Below are 19,022 nucleotides of genomic sequence, written 5' to 3'. Positions count from 1 at the left end.
GCTGGCTCTGAGATAGGTAACAGAGAGAGAAAAAAATAACAGCTGCAAAAGCAAATGGATTTAAACGATTTAAATACTAGTTTTCCCTCTATTCATAATTTATTTTACTTTTCCGGTGTCAAAAGAATCATTGCTAAGAGGACTGTGTTAAAATCATTCTGCTAGGACAAGCAGGATGGTAGTCCTCACACATGGGTGACATCATCGGATACAGCCCGGCATGGAAATTTGATCTCAAAGATTCTAGAGCTTTCAGCATGCCCTACTGAGCATGTGCAGCTGTAGTCATCATCCTGCCCCTAGGCAGAGTCCCTCAGTCTCTTCTTTCCCGCGGAGCTGTAATCTTGCGGTTGTGGAGCTCGTGATTCTTTTTTTATTAGAAAATGTTTTTCACAGTATTCAGCTTTGCTCTCTTCTTACAGTTTTGTAAGTGATTGTTTCTAGAGCTGCAGCTTTTCTTTCTTTCTTTTTTCAACTGTCTGCTGGCCGCATGGTGGGTTTTCCCCTGTGCAGCCTGACAGTCAGTTATTAAAAAAAAACCAAAAACTGCTCCTGCAGGTTTTTGTGTCCTCTCTTTGCTCTCTGTTCTCTTTTTTTCCACAGTGCTGACAGGACTGGACTATGCACTCCATCGGAGATCCATATAGGCCGCTGAGCCTGGGGACTTGCCTGAGTTCTACCTGGGCTGAAGTTCCAAGGCTCGCTCACCATCAGTGAATTCAGACGGTGGAAGGATTGAGGACATGCCGTTCCTGTGGGGAGGAGAGCTCATCCTCCCCACGTGTCAAGGAACAAGTCTCTATGGGCGGGAGCCCTGGATGATGTTGCCTCTCTTCCTGCTTGCCGGCCTTGGCAATGCAATCTCCCTGGGAGAGAGGGTGAGTGGAGCCTGGGCTAGCAGCTTCCTGCCACACTTGAGTGCCATGCCCATGAACGGTTGCCCTTGCACAGCTGTGACCAGTGAACTGTTCGTCAGACGCGTCGATGTTGGGACCACATTGGGACAGGATCCATCTTCGGTTATCCATGGTTCCCTTGACGCCATCAAGGTCCAGGGTCACCCTCTGTGCATCAAGGTGTGTGACCACCCACGATACCATGGTGGCCGTCAGTGTCGGTGGAACTGGACTCTTGCTGCACCGGTTTGGACATCGAGGCCTCAATGCCCTCAGTGCCATGGTGCCGTGATGCGGCGCACTAATGCTACAGTGCCCTCGATGCACTCGATACCTCGGTACGGAGCCCTTGGTGCACTTGCATGGTGGCCTCGATGCACTCGATGAATCTGCATGGAGCGGCAGTAGCCACAGAGGCATTCACGGAGCGGGATGCCAGTGGCCAGTAGTTAGTGTTCCACCTTCACGGAGCGGAAGGATGGAGGGCTGCTATCTCCAATAAAAAAAATAAAAAAAACAAACAAAAAATAAAAACAGGGTGGGTAAGAGTATGGGGCAAGGGTGTGGCCTGCTTGTTACAGCGGTTGCTTCCCCTAATTGAGCTGGATGTCACTTGGTTGCTTCCCCTAATTGAGCTGGATGTCACTTGGATGCAGATGCGGAGCTGATCTCTAAATTGGTGGTGGGGTGGAGGGGAATTAGGGCTGGAGGGTACTGGAAGCCAATAGTAACAGGTGGGAGAGAGAAAAAGGGAAAAAAAATGGATAAAGTGCATAGCTTGCTGGGCAGACTGGATGGGCCGTTTGGTCTTCTTCTGCCGTCATTTCTATGTTTCTATGTTTCTATCTGTGCACTCAATCCCTCAGCACTGTGCACTCTGTGCATTCGATGACTCTGTGCTCTCGATGCACTCGATGCCATGGTGCTTTTGAGACACTCGAGGTCACAGTTCCTTTGGAGCACTCAACTCCTTGGCACGGTGCCCTCGGGCACTTGCCACAATTGATGCATTCGATGCCTCGGTGCACTCGCAACTCTCGTTGCCTCTGTACCCTCACTGCAATCATTGCTGTGGTGACCATGGTGCTTTCGATGCCCCTGTGCTCTCGATGCCCATGGTGCTTTTGATGCCCCCGGGGTCTTTGATGCCATCGACACCCTTGATCCATCAAGGTGTGTGCATGGCCACCCTAGGGGCTGGCAAGGTCAAAGCGGTGGCAAGCCCCCAATGTCGTCGACCCCCCACTAGGTCGTCGAGGTGCGCAACCTCAATGCCTTCTCTGAAGCCCTGGCATGGCCCTGCAGCCCTCGGGGAGGGGGGGGGTGCAGGGGTTCTTGGCCTTTTACGGATCAAGCACAGGGGTCACCACCTACTTGAGGGCATCCTGGTGCGCTGGAACATCTGTAAGCAGTGGCCCGGTGCCCTCAGGACTCTGGGGCAGTGTCCACTACAGAGCACTGGAAAGCACAGAACTGCCCCATTCAGTCAACAATCCCAGTGTTGGAGGCCCGCCAAGATGCGCACATCATCAATATTGTATGCTAGTGAGGCTCTCATCAGCCATAGTGCTTGCTGAGCCATCGAGCTCGCATCATTGACACCACCGGACGAATCGGTGAGCCAAGGGAAATTGCTGTCGGCACTAGCAGTCATTGGTTCCTTTTGATATTGATGACCTGTCAGGGAGGATGCATGGCTTCTCTCTGCAGACGCCCATGGCTTCTTTTATCCATACCTTTGTGCGTTGGGGCCCCCGGGCGATCGAAGTCTGTGGGCATCGGTGGCGCCAGGAATGGTGCTATTTACCAGCAAACTGCATATAGATCACAAGACATGTCCGCTGTCCTCCATAAGCACCTGCACTCGCCAGGGACTTTGCTGCAGTCGTTCCCCATGGATCTCGCAGGTGAGCTGGTTCTGCCGCAGTTTCAATGGCACGCCTCCCAGAGCGCTCTCTGGTATTGAAGGGGGTAACACCATAGATGCCCCCTCCACCATGACTTACCCAGAGTGCAAGTGGTGCTAGGGACACCATCGTCACACTGTCCTCTCCACTCAGCTGGAGTTATTGTGGCATTGACGTGCAGCTTGCACAGTTGGAACAGATTAGGCATCTGTTCCAAGGGCCTCTGTCGCTGCCAGGCAGCATTCTTCCTGGCTGTGCAGTACTCAGTCACACCAGAATTCTGCCATCTTTTGGCATGGTCTCAGCCTCCACGTCAGCCCATAATGCTGAGGAGCAGTTGCAGGGGAGGGGTCATTATACACTCTGTGCTTGGTTGTGGAGTGGCATGTAGCCACAGACTCAAGCATATGGTTCTCTGTCTTCTCTGGGGCGTGGGATTTCTCCCACAAACTCGGCGCTCAAGATCATAGGTGTGCCACCATCCGTGGATGGGTTACCATGACATGAGTCCGCCCAGTGCGCTTTCGCAGTGGAGAACTTCCAATTATCCTCTTTTGCCTGGGCGTTGGAGGGTGTGGGTGTATTGTTCCCTCCAGGCGGTCATAACAAGTTGTGTTCCACAGCTGCAGGGCTGGCCTAGGATTGCACTCCTGGTCAGATTCTGAGGTGAGAGGACATCGCGAGAGTGGCCCCAGCGTCATCTCCTTTCTCAGCAGAGGCATATGTCTTCGTCTTCTACCATGTTCTTGTGGAACAGTCCTTGGGGCTATGTCACTGATAAATGTTTTTTCTCTGATCCGGTGCCCCGAGCCTCGGAATCGACATGTCTCCTTGGAGGACAGGGCCAGGGAGCGGCATTGATGGTCGTTGGACCGTCCTCAGCTGGGGCCCCTTTGGGGATTGCAGTGGCAAGCTCCCCTATTTGAGGCGGGCTGCCTGTGGGTGGGTTGGTTGTGTCAGCACCTCAGCGATTGATCGTTGTGCTTCAACTTTCCTTTGGGGGGTTACTAGGCCCCGATCCCACTGCTACCCTCTCCTCTCTAGAAGGGGAGACTTGACTGGGTTCCAGGGCAATCCTTTCTGTTCACCTCTCGACACCAGATTATGCACCCTTTCGAGGGGTGTCCCTCGTTTTCCATTCCTGGACAAGGGATGGCACTGCTCTGGCTGGAACGTCCCTGAGAATAGCACTCTCCCTTGGGCATTCTAAGACACAGTAGGTCTATCCATGAGGGATCCTGTCCAGTGTTGCTCCACGGTGACTCTCCTGGTTTCCCCCTTTTTGGGAGTCACTTTGGAATCTGCTGGACTCAGTGAGCATCCTCCTTAAGGGTCACTATCATCAGTCATTCTTGCCTATGGGGAGAGTTTCAGTCCATCAGCTGGGCGATTGTGCCTTTTACCCTATTGTCATGTCCATGGCTGGGGCAGTTGGGGACCGAGTACCCCACAAAAGAGGCACTGCCCTTTGCTAGCAGTAGCATGCAAGCTAATTTTCCCTTTTTTTCAGGAATCCGCCCTCTGCAGGCAGAGGAGTCCTAGATCATTCAACATTGTCCATTGCTAGGCCATGTGCTTCCTTAGGAGGGGAAGCTTCTCCCCTCAGGTAATCACTTTCAGCTTCCGCTGTCTCAAGAAGACTGAGTACTCTATCTCAGTGGGTTACTCCCTGCTGGTTTTGGCAGTGAGTTGTTTGCTTGGGGTTGTTAGACAACCGAGCGACTTGTGCTTCCCCCAGCAGTCCTCCGGTCTGCCTCCTTGTGTTCGTCATGCCTTCCAATTGGATTGTCAAGGGGAAGGGGAAGTAAAGCTAAGGCACCCATGGTATATCTCTGTATACCTGCAGAGAAGGATACACCAAGTTTTTCCTCTTATTTTCACCATTCTCTGGCCAAAACTGCCTTAGTTTTTTATCATTTTTTATCATTCTTTAGGTTGTCCAAAGGGCCTTCCTGCTCCCCTCACGATCCTGTGACAGGATAGATGAACCTGTTCTGACAGGTGCTCTTGAGTGCGCTTCAATCCTATCTCATCTCCCTGCTCAGGAGGCTTTGGACTGCAGGTCGGTTTTGAGGATTGTGTCTCATCCCCTGAAACCCTTGATGCTGTCCTGCACATTCAGCATCATCTGATGCTTTGGCATGCAGTGTCTGTCCCAGGCCCTGCTGTGATTTGCTGCTTGTTCTTTCAAGCGTGGCATAAGTTTCTTCTGCCCATTCGGCCTACCAGCCATACCTGGACAATCTTCTCCAGACCTTTGGCTCTCATTGGATGACAGTCTCTTCTGGAGAGCTCTCAGACCCCAGTTTGTTTTTTGGTTGTTTTTTTCCACACTGAAGGAAACTATGTGGTTTTCGTCCTAGGGTGTCTCTTGTTTACATCTCTGGATCCTTCCTGTATCCAAGAGGATCTAGATCCACTGTTTTTGTCAGACGCCTTGCATGTACTGTCTTCCGTGATGCACAGTTGCTTCTGTTTGCACTTGCATCACTCCCCTGCTTCAGGCATCTCTGCTACGCATGGGGATTTGTGTTTCAGTCTTTTTCTTTGCTTTCTTTGTAGAATCCAACTCTTCTGCAGCCTGGTGGGTCAGCTGCCTCTCAGGCAAAGGACGGAGGTAGTGCTCCAGCACTGTGCAGTTTACCACTTTGTCCTGTTCAAGACAGCCTGCAGCTTGGTATTCACCCATGTGTGAGGGCTACCATCCTGTTTGTCCTAGGAGAAAGCAGAGTTGCTTACCTGTAACAGGTGATCTCCTAGGACAGCAGGATGTTAGTCCTCACAAAACCCTCCCGCCTCCTCTTGGGATTTGGTTTCTCCATGTATTAGCTGTATCATGGACTGAGGGACTCTGCCTAGGGGGCAGGGTGATGTCTACAGCTGCACGAGCTCAGTAGGGAATGCTGAAAGCTCTAGAATCTTTGAGATCAAAGTTCCGTGCCGGGCTGTATCCGATGATGTCACCATTGTGTGAGGACTACCATCTTGCTGTCCTAGGAGAACACCTGTTACAGGTAAGCAACTCTGCTTTACTCACAAAAATCATCTTTTTTTTTTTTTTTGCAGTATTTAAACAATATTACCATGCTGTCTCTGTGCCACACAACTGTGTGGAGATTGGGCACGATGCTCACACTCTAAACCTCAGCATCAACTCTAGTTCCTTTATCAATTCGTCAGTGAACAACTCTCTGCTTGTGGAGAATCCAGTGGACATACATTATCTTAGACATCATGGGCGGGAAACAGCTGTGCTGAGTCTCATGTTGATGCTGGGCACTCTTTGGCTGGGCCATACGCTGTACCAGTTTAAGAAAAGGTGAGCTGCTTTTGATAACTGCTTGTGCAGCAACTATTTACAATCCTACCTGCATGAATTTCCACAGTGATATGACATCGAAGGGAGTACTGAGTCACCGTATTGATTGTGAGAGGTTAGAGCAGTGGTTTGCTTCTCGCTGTTCCAGGGTGAAGGGCAAAAGACAAGGGAGGCTTGGGTTCACAGGCTGAGGCAATCGCAATCCCTATGGAAGTGAGTTAGTCTACCTTTGTATCTCTCTCTCCCTGCCTCCATTATGGTACACTTCCTTGCCAACCATCTCATTTTTATGACAAATTACAATTTTAATTGAAAATCACAAAACTTGGATCAGCCCATTGTTAATCTACTGAGTGTTAATCTTCCACCTCTAAAACCAGAGGCTTGCTAGCATCTATTGCATATTATATGTTGGCATGTAAATAGAGAATACAATTATATAATATATGTGCAAATAATTTACAGTAAAATACTTCACTGTGGAATTATGAAAAACCATAGAGAGGATAGTAACTGACAGATTATTCTATTGCAGTAAATAGGAGTGTAGACTTCCCAAAAATATGGGAAAAAAAAACTTTGTAACCATGTTAACTCTAGACAAAATTGGATTCATGACATGATTAAGTTTTTCTGTAATAAGATAATTGTACATAGATGGTTTATACATTAACTGTTGGTATCACATGTGCACATACACATACACAGACACCTGATAAAAGTGAACTGACATGTCACAGAATGATGGGAAACAGAGCTAACTTTTGAAACCCTAAAGAAGCAACAAATGTTTTTCTAACCATAAGCAGGCTCCTCATGTTCCAAAAAAGCAAGCAAACAAATCTGTACATAAATTTGGGAGCCTATATACCACAAAAATGTATAAATATTTGCCCCTTTTTTTAGCCACATGTGCTCATAATTTCACAGCCTTCTTTGGGAGGCACTCTTGTATGGGAGATGATTATGTCGTAAGGCACTTAGTTTGCAAAAAGTATATATGATATGAATTCCAGAATTAGATTGGGTTTGGGGAGGGGAGGAGTGCTTTAAACTACCCCCAAAAAAGGAAATAGTGCCCAAACCACCAAAGACTCTTGGCAGTTCCCACATATTTTCTGTTGTGAACTCGCTCAATAGCTGTACCTTTCATCTTCACTAAAGTTGTGTCACTCTCTTCGGCCTCTTGGATGCGTAGAAATAAAGGTCAACAACAAGGTTTGAAATGAAACCTTTTATTTTTATTTTTATTGGGCTGACAATACGATTCTGACTCACTTTGGAGAGATACACTCCATCAGGTCAAAGCTGAATGAGGCTAATGTGACGTGTGATGTTGCCTGAATATGGTCTGTAGCAGTGGGGCCGCAGCATCTGTGCATTAATCTGCTTATTTTTCTCTATTCTGCTGAAGAGAGCGTAGCTCTCGAAAGCTTTTCAGAAACTTATTGTTAGTCTGACGAAAAATAGTACCTACAACTTTTTTGTTGACCTTCATTTCTGTATAAGAGCTGTATTGCAATTGGAGATCCCATCACAAAATAATATTCCAAATCTAATTTTTACTAGGTATATCTTCAACTCCTTAGGTTTCTCCGATTCTGCTACAAGTACACCAAAGTAACTTAACATGGTTTACTTAATAAGCCTATTTTCTGATGCATTGTCTCAGTGGTGTTTAATATTGTTGCCTGATGGTGAATATTCCACTAGTAGTGTCTGACTTGCTGTCCAGCAGCTGCCATCTCTGAGCATAGAAGTTGCCTGAGTTGATTGCCATATTTTCTGTAATATTGCAGCACAGAAAGAAAAAGTCTATATTTCAAAACTAATTTCAATTTTGAAATTTTAGCCCCTATTTGCACTCTAGAGTACGAGAAATCCTGTCCGACTGTGCTTTGCCCATCTCTGTCTTAACCTTCTCTGTTGTGGGATCATATTTCTTCAAGGAAATAGAAAGTAAGTCACTTTGTTTACAGTTATAATCTTTGTTTGTCATTAAAAACAGAATAAAACAACAACAAACTATATAAAAATTCCCTCAGTGGTGATCAAAAATATCCCATAGAATCTTGAATGGTCCCAGATTTATTATTTGGTTATGCCAGGACTACATTGTAGCCTTCAGCTATACTACCCCAGGATCCTGTGAGATTTCAGAATCTAAACGGGACTAAGTCTGGTCACTATTTGGATGGGAGACCTCTAGGAAACACCGAACGTCACAGAAAGTAGTGGTAGTCAATTAGTGCAGGGTAGTCTTCTCCTGTAGCAATTCTGAGCTGGCTGTCTTTGGATCTGGTGTTGTACATGAGGTTCTATCTACTCTGCAGACACTGGCAACTCCCCTTCTGAAGGGACCCCATGGAATCTTTAATCTTGGTGTCATAGCTATATTCCAGCACATTATGTAATCTGACCACCTGAAAATCCCTTTGAAAATATAATTTCCATAGCGATATTCCGATTTACTAGGTAAATGTACAGTACTTTCAGTAAGGATTTTTGAATTAATAATTTTCTTAGTTTGTAAAACATACAGAATTGGGGGATTTGCATTGACTCTTATCTGATGATAAATAGAATATTCTAATATTTATAAAGATTAGTTTGTTTTATGCTATTTAATAGAGATTAACTAATAAAAAGCAAAAAAGAACCCATTTATGTTTTGAATCACAGAGACAGAAAAATCATGAAAACAGGAAGATGTATTTAATGCTCATTGTACAGATATATTGTTAATATTCCCATCTTCTGGCCTTTTTTGATCTCTGCTTTATTTTCCAAATGTAGATAGTATTAATGGTCCAAATTGTGGGTGATGCTGGATTGCACAATAGTAATTTAAGAATTAAGCAGCCTTCATAGGCCAAATGTTTGAGCTTTTCCACATCAGGAAAAGATAATTAGGACACTGGGGTATTGCAGTGTCCTGTTGTGACGTTCATGATCAGGAAATTTCTGTCAAGGTAAATGAAAAATCGCGTTCTGTACTTTGATTGTCAAATTCAGCAAAGTAGGATTAACAATGGGAAAACACATGTTTCAGAGACCTTACTATAGAACTGCAGTAAATCCTTTCCTTGCTACTAAACAAAGCCAACATGGTGGGTAAACTTATGCGGCAGCTTATGTGCACAGGTTGCACCAGTTTTCACAGTGAATTTATGCACATAATTTTGCTCTTTTTATAAAAACCAATTTTGTTCTTTTCATAAAATCAAAAGTATACATGTAAATCAAAAACTGTCCCCCAGAATGCCTACTTTGTGTGCATAGAATTGTTACATGCATGCTTTTTTTGGATACAGATCCCAGGCAATATTATAACATAATTTACATGCATAAACCCATGTTTTATGTGCCTAATTGGCCTTGAAAATTACCCCCAAAATGTATTATGCAGTTAAAATGCAATAATAGTATTTTGTAGCTTTCTCCTCTAATGTTTACATTAATGACAGTTAATGACCCAACTCTTCATGAAACAAAGACTTTGGAATCAGAATAGCAATTTGAGCTCAGATCAACATCTTTTAAAGAATGGATAATTTTGTTCTTTGTTTTGTATGATAAAATATTTGCTTGATAAATGCAGTTAAACATAAAGCTGGCAAATATGTTGAAAATGTGCTGGAACATCAGAACAAAAGCTGTGGATAGAGATACAATTTAAAAAATCAATTGTTCTTAATTAGAGCATTTTGGGATTCTGCCAGGTACTTGTGATCTGGATTGGCCACTGTTGGAAAAGAGATACTGGGCTTGATGGTCCTTTGGTCTAACCCAGGATGACAAATTTTATGTTCCTGGACATTCCCAGATCAGTCCAGACCAATGGGTTATATCCTCCTACCAGCAGATGGACGCAGAGAGCAAACTTCGAGGCCTGGTTATATAACTCTAGTGCCATCTTCATCTCCTCAGTATTTCTCTGTCTCCAGCAGATGGTGGTCGTGAATCCTGCAGTTCTGGACTGAGTTTTGGCAGGGCTCCCTGAGGTGTGAGGTTCCAATCGCGGGTCATCCCTTGGGTGGAGCAGGGCGAATAGGGGGTTGGATACCTCCGGCTGTAGAGCCCTTGGATTCCGGGGAGTTGGATAGCCAGGGGACTGGTTCCCTCTGCTCCCCGAAGCCCTCTTCCAGCGCCTCCTAAAGGAAAGTACCCCTGTGGGGATTTTGTTTGTTCTTACTGAGTTTGGAAAAAAAACATTTTTTTTTTCTTGCCTTCAGTCTTTTTCTCTGGAAGGGGCTTTTCTCTGAGGCTTGCTTTTCAGGCAGTGCTCGGCTGGGGGAGGAGGAGCATCCTAATTCCCGGAGCCGCCTCGGAGAGGAAGTAGCTTCTGGGTATAATTTGGCCTCAGGGCAGGCATTCTAAGGGCCTGGACAGTTAATCAGCTGGGCCTGGGCTAGGCTGGGAGCCATTTTGTTTTTTGAGCTCAACTCAGCTCGTCAGATTTCCTCCTTCTGGTAACCCAGTGGAGCTGGGGAAAGGACTGCCATGGCTGAAAGTGCCCTGGTGCAGGTTTGTAGGTCCTTTGGCCTGGTTTTAGAATTGATTGCTCACTCTCTCTGTGCCTCATGTGCTGCAGGGGGGGAGGGTTCTTCTGCCAAGGGTCAGAAGCCTAGGAAGATATCTGGGGGAAGAGCAAGTTCAACTACTTATACCCCTGGGGTCGAAGGTTACCCAGAGGAAGAAGGCTAAGGAAGTCCTCCCCCCACTTTCTCCACTTTCCCCAGCAGTGGTGGAACCGGGCCAGGGAGACCCGAAGGAAACAGCTTCAGATTCCAGTAGTGAGGATATGGGACCCAGAGGCTTTTCCATGAAGTTTGTGCTACTAATGCATGAGGCTTTCCTGGCTAGGAAGGCTGCAAAGAGGGCATGGTTCCCTCGGGGAACCATGCCCCAGGATGACTCTGACCCTGATCCAGACCCAGAAGCTGGCGGAGTCGACCTGTTGTTGCTGGATGCCCCTGGGGGGGGGGGGGGGGGGGTGATGACCCTCGGGTGGTTCGGCTATTTAAGCAGGAGGACTTGTCCCCTTATTCCCCAGGTGCTGGAGGAATTGGGGCTCAAACTGTCACAGGAGGATTCGGACAGCGAAGGGGTTAACCCGGTCCTTGAAGGGCTGCGAGGACCCCCCTCGACTTTCCCAATTCCAAAGAAAATACAGAAGCTTATCAGCAGGGAATGGGATGCCCTGGTTGCCGACCTCAAGGTTGGACGGGCCATGGCCAAGATGTATCCACTGTCAGAGGAGCTTTTGCAGTCCTTTCGGACCCCCAAGGTAGATGCGGCAGTCTCCGCCAATATTAAGCAAACTACCATTCCTGTGGCAGGTTCGGCAGCCCTGAAGGATGCCCAGGATCGAAAATTGGAAGTCCACCTGAAGCGCCTTTTTTAAATCTCGGCATTGAGCCTCAGAGCGGCTGTGTGTGCCAGTATGATGCAGCGCACCTGCCTGGTTTGGATTCAGCAACCACAGGATCCTTCCGCCTCGGGGATAATGTCCCAGGAGCAGGTGGCATGCCTGGAGACGGGAGTGGCTTACACGGCGGATGCCCTGTATGACCTGGTAAGGACTTCAGCGCGTTCCATGGCCTGTTCAGTAGCGGCCCGATGCTTGCTCTGGCTCCGGAATTGGTTGGCTGACTTGTCTTCTAAAGCAGTTGGACCGTTAGATGTTCGAGGGGTTAAAGGGGCACTTAGAGAAGATAAGGCCATCGCAGAAAGATTAAATGATTTCTTTGCTTCGGTGTTTACTGAAGAGGATGTTGGGGAGGTACCTGTAATGGAGAAGGTTTTCATGGGTAATGATTCAGATGGACTGAATCAAATCACGGTGAACCTAGAAGATGTGGTAGGCCTGATTGACAAACTGAAGAGTAGTAAATCACCTGGACCGGATGGTATACACCCCAGAGTTCTGAAGGAACTAAAAAAATGAAATTTCAGACCTATTAGTAAAAATTTGTAACCTATCATTAAAATCATCCATTGTACCTGAAGACTGGAGGATAGCAAATGTAACCCCAATATTTAAAAAGGGCTCCAGGGGTGATCCGGGAAACTACAGACCGGTTAGCCTGACTTCAGTGCCAGGAAAAATAATGGAAAGTGTTCTAAACATCAAAATCACAGAACATATAGAAAGACATGATTTAATGGAACAAAGTCAGCATGGCTTTACCCAGGGCAAGTCTTGCCTTACAAATCTGCTTCACTTTTTTGAAGGAGTTAATAAACACGTGGATAAAGGTGAACCGGTAGATGTAGTATACTTGGATTTTCAGAAGGTGTTTGACAAAGTTCCTCACGAGAGGCTTCTGGGAAAAGTAAAAAGTAATGGGATAAGTGGCGATGTCCTTTCGTGGATTGCAAACTGGCTAAAAGACAGGAAACAGAGAGTAGGATTAAATGGACAATTTTCTCAGTGGAAGGGAGTGGACAGTGGAGTGCCTCAGGGATCTGTATTGGGACCCTTACTTTTCAATATATTTATAAATGATCTGGAAAAAAATACGACGAGTGAGATAATCAAATTTGCAAATGACACAAAATTGTTCAGAGTAGTTAAATCACAAGCAGATTGTGATAAATTGCAGGAAGACCTTGTGAGACTGGAAAATTGGGCATCCAAGTGGCAGATGAAATTTAATGTGGATAAGTGCAAGGTGATGCATATAGGGAAAAATAACCCATACTATAATTACACAATGTTGGGTTCCATATTAGGTGCTACAACCCAAGAAAGAGATCTAGGCGTCACAGTGGATAACGCATTGAAATCGTCGGTTCAGTGTGCTGCGGCAGTCAAAAAAGCAAACAGAATGTTGGGAATTATTAGAAAGGGAATGGTGAATAAAACGGAAAATGTCATAATGCCTCTGTATCGCTCCATGGTGAGACCGCACCTTGAATACTGTGTACAGTTCTGGTCGCCGCATCTCAAAAAAGATATAATTGCGATGGCGAAGGTACAGAGAAGGGCTATCAAAATGATAAGGGGAATGGAACAGCTGCCCTATGAGGAAAGACTAAAGAGGTTAGGACTTTTCAGCTTGGAGAAGAGACGGCTGAGGGGGGATATGATAGAGGTGTTTAAAATCATGAGAGGTTTAGAACGGGTAGATGTGAATCGGTTATTTACTCTTTCAGATAGTAGAAAGACTAGGGGGCACTCCATGAAGTTAGCATGGGGCACATTTAAAACTAATCGGAGAAAGTTCTTTTTTACTCAACGCACAATTAAACTCTGGAATTTGTTGCCAGAGGATGTGGTTAGTGCAGTTAGTATAGCGGTGTTTAAAAAAGGATTGGATCTTTTGGAGGAGAAGTCCATTACCTGCTATTAAGTTCACTTAGAGAATAGCCACTGCCATTAGCAATGGTAACATGGAATAGACTTAGTTTTTGGGTACTTGCCAGGTTCTTATGGCCTGGATTGGCCACTGTTAGAAACAGGATGCTGGGCTTGATGGACCCTTGGTCTGACCCAGTATGGCATTTTCTTATGTTCTTATGTTTATGTAACCTCCCCTTCAAGGGGAAGCTCCTGTTTGGCGAAGACTTGGACCAGCTTGTAAAGTCGCTGGGAGAATCCAGAGGGAATAGGCTCCCGGAGGATAGAAAGCCTTTGCGGAAAGCCTTTGCCCCGAGGACCCGGGTCAGAAATTCCAGAAGATCTAGGTCAGGAAGAGGGGGTTCCTCCGCTTCCTCTAGATCCAGGCCTTCCTCGGGACGTCAGCAGTCCTTTCAGGGACCCATCCGGGCTGTGAGAGGAGGTTCCAGCCAGGGAACTGCAGCCCGCAAAATTTCCCAATGACCTCAGGAGCACCCACTCCCTGGAGACGGCAGTAGGGGGAAGACTGTCCCAATTCTATGAGGAATGGGCAAGAATTACGACCGATCAGTGGGTATTACAGGTGATCCGCGTAGGTTACGCATTAGAGTTTTCTCACCCGCCCAGAGACGCCTTCCTGGTGTCGCGCTGTTCTTCCCCAGACAAGCAAGCCATGGTGGAAACCACGCTACACGTTTGATAAGCCTGCAGGCCATCATTACAGTTCCATAGGTGGAACGAGGGGCCGGGCGGTACTCCATGTACTTTGTGGTGCCAAAAAATGGGACATTTCAGCCCATTCTGGACCTCCAACAGGTCAACTGGAGTCTGAAAGTCCCACGTTTTTGAATGGAAACCCTGCGCACGGTGATTGCGGCAGTACACAAGGGAGAGTTCCTCGCCTCCTTGGACCTCACGGAAGCCTACCTCCATATCCCAATCCGGAGCAATCATCAGCGATTCCTGCGATTCTCGACCCTGGGACAGCATTTCCAGTTTTATGCGCTCCCCTTCGGGCTGGCATCGGCACCCCGCACCTTCACCAAGGTTATGGTGGTAATTGCGGCAGCCCTTTGGCAGGAAGGAGTTTTGGTGCACCCGTACCTAGACGACTGGCTACTCCAGGCAAAGTCAGAGGAAGACTGTCAACAGACTATTCGTCATGTGACCCACATGTTGCAGTCGTTAGGGTGGGTGATCAATCTTGCGAAGTCACCTGGAATATCTAGGGGCTCGCTTCGACACTTGTCTGGGCTGGGTATATCTGACAGAAGAGCAGATGTGCAAATTGCAATAGCAGGTGATTTGCTTGAGGTCAACACAGACTCCTACAGCCTGGGACTATCTTCAGGTACTGGGATCCATGGCTTCAACAATAGATCTCGCCCCATGGGCTTTTGCTCACTCGAGGCCGTTACAGCAAGCTCTCTTGTCCCGATGGAGTCCAGTGTCGGAACAGTATCAGCTTAAGCTGCCCCTCACCTCACAGTCCAGATCCAGCCTGGCATGGTGGCTTGTGGATTCCAATCTCCAGAGAAGAATGCCCCTTGAAACCCCAGACTGGGTAGTAGTGTCCACGGACGCCAGTCTCCGAGGCTGGGGGGCAATGTGCCTGGGCAGAGCGGCACAGGGCGTGTGGCTGGAATCAGAACGAGCCTGGTCCATCAACCGCCTAGAAACCAGGGCTGTACACAGGGTGTTGGAAGCATTTCTGGAACTGGTGCAGGGTCGGATGGTTCAAGTATTTTCTGACATCGCCACCACAGTGAGGTACCTCAACCACCAGGGTGGTACAAAGAGTCCTGCCATAGCCCGAGAAGCTCACCTCCTCTTTGCCTGGGCTGAGCGTCATCTGGAGGGCATTTCTGCCTCACACATGGCAGGCATGGGCAACATCCAGGTGGACTTCCTCAGCAGGCATCAGCTGCATCCAGGGGAGTGGGAGCTGTCCAGAGAGGCGTGGAACCTCATTTGTGCCAGATGGAGGACTCCCCAGTTGGACCTCATGGCGACCCGCCTCAATGCGAAGACGACGCGTTTTTTCATTCAACGGAAAGAGATGGGGTCGGTAGGTCTCAACGCCCTGGTGTCCATGTGGCCAACAGGGATTCTGTTGTACGTCTTTCCTCCTTGGCCTCTCATTGGGCGAATTCTCAGACGAGTGGAACAGTACAGAGGTCAGGTAGTGCTGGTGGCTCCGGAATGGCCACGTCGCCCTTGGTTTGTGGATCTGGTACGACTAACCACAGATGAACCGTTACGGCTGGTGCATTTACCGAACCTGTTGCGCCAGGGCCCTATCTTCTCAGATCGGGAGGATAGCTTCTCTCTCACGGCTTGGCTTTTGAGAGGCGGCGTCTGCGACTGAAAGGGTATTTAGAGTTGGTGATTGCCACGCTGCCTGTCCACTTCCAGGGCGTACGTGCGAGTGTGGTCAGTGTTTGAGTCCTGGTGTGCTCAACAGGGGACTGGGCCAGAGTTGGCGTCCGTCCCTCTTATTCTGGCATTTCTACAGCAGGGTCTCTCCAGGGCCCTAGCCTATAATTTCCTACGAGTTCGGGTTTCCGCCCTAGGAATTTTTAGGGGACGAATAGATGGCAGATCCTTAGCCTGCCACCCTGATATGGTTCGCTTCCTGAAAGGAGTCAAGCATATGAAGCCACCTGTTCGGAAACTGTGCCTAGAGTAGAACTTGAACCTTGTCCTACGGGCGTTGTGTGTACCGCCGTTTGAGCCTATGGGTCGGGCTTCTATCAAGGATCTGACCCTGAAGACAGTCTTCTTAGTGGCTATTTGCTCAGCGCGACTCGTTTCGGAATTACAGGCCCTTTCCTGCCGAGATCCGTTTTTACGGATTTCAGCAGACCGTGTCCTTACGCACGGTGCTGTCCTTTCTACCTAAGGTGGTGTCCGCCTTTCATATTAATCAGGTAGAGCTCCCTGGTTTTCCTGACTGGCTCAGCAATAGATAGAGTCCTGCATTTGTTGGATGTGCGTAGGATTTTATTGCGCTATTTGAAGATTACCAATCCCTTTCAGAAATTGGATCATTTATTTGTTCTGTTTGGAGGTCTTAGGCATGGGGACAAGGCATCCAAGGCCACTTTGTCTAGGTGGCTGAAGGAGACTATTGCTTCAGCATATATTTGCAACGGCCATGCCGTGCCGGTCGGTTTTACAGTGCATTCGATGCGGGCTCAAGCAGCCTCTTGGGCAGAGTGCCAGCTGGTTTCGCCACAGGAGATGTTTAGGGCTGCGATTTGGTCCTCTCTGCATACCTTTTCTAAGCATTACCGCATGGATGTTAAGGCGCCAGAGGACTCCAATTTTGGGGAACAAGTGCTGCAAGCAGGTCTTTCGGGAACCCCCCCTAATGTAGTGTGGTCTGGACTGATCTGAGTATGTCCAGGAAAGGAAAATTGGTTATTACCTGTTAATTTTTGTTCCTGTAATACCACAGATCAGTCCAGAGGCCCGCCCAGATGTGGCTGCCAAAAGATTGGCTGTCCTTTAGGGGAGCTACTGTGTTGAAGAATTCTGAAGGAAGTACTCCTTTTTATCAACTTTAATGGAGTTGGGGGGCTTCCAACCTTAGGGGAATCCAACCCTCCTGTTCCTTTCCTTTGTCTGGATGTTCGTCTTTCAGGGTGAATAAGATGTTTAAAGGCTATTTTTAATGGTTTTTGCTTGGGTGTCGACCAATACTGAGGAGCTGCAGATGGCACTAGAGTTATATAGCCAGGCCTCGAAGTTTGTTCTCTGCCTCCATCTGCTGGTAGGAGGATATAACCCACTGGTCTGGACTGATCTGTGGTATTACAGGAACAAAAATTAGCAGGTAATAACCAATTTTCCTTTCTTATACACTGCTTTCTGTGGTGCGCTAGTGAATGATATGAAATACTTATTCTAATATAGGTCAGAGGTTATGTACCAGGACTTGAGTACACTAGGCGAGTTTCATCCCTCCTAAGTATTTTTCTTAAGGCTACCCAAAGGACATGCATAAAAACATGAAAACAAGTAATAGAAAGAAAAGAGTTGTAATAGAAAAATATGTAGGGGAAATGAAAAGCTGTTGACATGGTGATCACTGAAAAAAAAAAGGAAAAAACAGCGTTCTAGCACAGCATGTGAATACCATCAAAGAAGGCCATTGCAAACAAACCCTCCTGTGCATTCTTGCACCATTCTGAGAGGCCACTTTTTATCTCTGAAAGTGTTAAGGAAGGTTTGTTTTTTTTTTTAAATATGTATTCTTCTGAATCATGATCGAAACTGTTCTTGGTTTATATGCTCTACTGGTCTTTTCAATTACTCTTGACAACCTAATATGCATTCTCATCTTCAGCTCGATGCATACCCCAGGACATAATATTGGCCAGTAGAGCTTCCAGCTGCAAGCACTGTTGCTTACTTAGAAATATGCTAACACAAAGGGTCCTTACGTTTGTTGCATGTTCACTGGACATCAAAGTAGGGAGATATTATGGGCTTTGCTGGTGAAATAATAAGTGATGACTTAACCAGTTATTTCTGTGTTGCAGTTGCTTCATTTAACTATATCAAAACAGAGAGTTTATTTGTGCTGGCACCAATCGGGTCCCTCTCATTAGGCTCAATAGTAAGTGCCATGGGCCTGGGCTTCCTCCTGTCCATGCTTTTCTTCATAGAACAGAACATTGTGGCATCGCTCACAAATGCACCAGAGAACAGGTAAAATACTTACCTTCCATATAATTGTGATTCCTTCCCATACAAAACACTCGCATATCAAATAGCTTATTGAAGTTATTGCATAAAATGCCTGCCATTTGTTCTAATTTTATCCTAAATCAAGAACTCTTTTTTTTTTTTTTTTTTTTTTAAAGTTCGTTAAGCATGTTCTGTACTATAGGCAGAGGTGGTATCAGCATAAGTTTCATTTTAAATGTCACTAAAGCGAATTTGGACATCATCCTGCATTGCTTAAAGCATCCTCCAGTTGGCTGAACACAGTGGTCCCAGGGTTGTTGAGCTTGCTATCTGGAGAATCCCATGATCTGTCTATCCAGTCAGAAGAATGGATTTTTCATTTTATTTGATAATTAATAGAGTAATTAGATGTGAACTATACAAAGCTAAACTACTTTTGACTATCAAGGCTTCTCCAATATCAATTCAATTTCAGTTTATTAAAATGTATAGCCCACATACATCATAATAGTTTTTAGGCTCAATATAGAAGCTATAAAAACTTTAAAAAAAAAAAACCTTTTCACATCATGTACCATTTACATTTGATATCAATATATATATATAAATGTATGTGTATATATACACTGTTGTCATTTAGAAAAATCTCAATATCATGCTTTATTAGATTACAAACAACAAATGAATCAAAAAGTATTTTTGAAATTAAATTAGAATAAAAACAGATTCTAATCATATTGAATGAAATATACAATGACAGCCACAGGTAACATGTAAAAAGTCCTTCTTATGTACGTGAATAGCGATCTTGCAAGAATGCATGATCTACATTTAAAAAATGTTAATTATCAATCAAGAAT

At 46.3% G+C, this 19,022-nt stretch overlaps 1 protein-coding gene across 3 annotated transcripts in view; it reads left to right on the top strand.

The window, feature by feature from the left end:
• Positions 1-19,022, top strand: part of SLC4A11 (solute carrier family 4 member 11) — a 726,210-nt gene that overhangs the window by 659,176 nt on the left and 48,012 nt on the right. For all 3 annotated transcript variants that reach the window (XM_029593900.1, XM_029593909.1, XM_029593918.1), the window contains exons 14-16: positions 5,870-6,122; positions 7,975-8,081; positions 18,015-18,183. In XM_029593900.1, coding sequence (XP_029449760.1) covers positions 5,870-6,122; positions 7,975-8,081; positions 18,015-18,183 — 529 coding nt within the window. The remainder of the gene's footprint in view (positions 1-5,869; positions 6,123-7,974; positions 8,082-18,014; positions 18,184-19,022) is intronic.

Source organism: Rhinatrema bivittatum, chromosome 1, assembly GCF_901001135.1.
Source record: "Rhinatrema bivittatum chromosome 1, aRhiBiv1.1, whole genome shotgun sequence".
Lineage (NCBI taxonomy): Eukaryota > Metazoa > Chordata > Amphibia > Gymnophiona > Rhinatrematidae > Rhinatrema > Rhinatrema bivittatum.
This window is presented reverse-complemented; position numbering and strand designations above follow the sequence as displayed.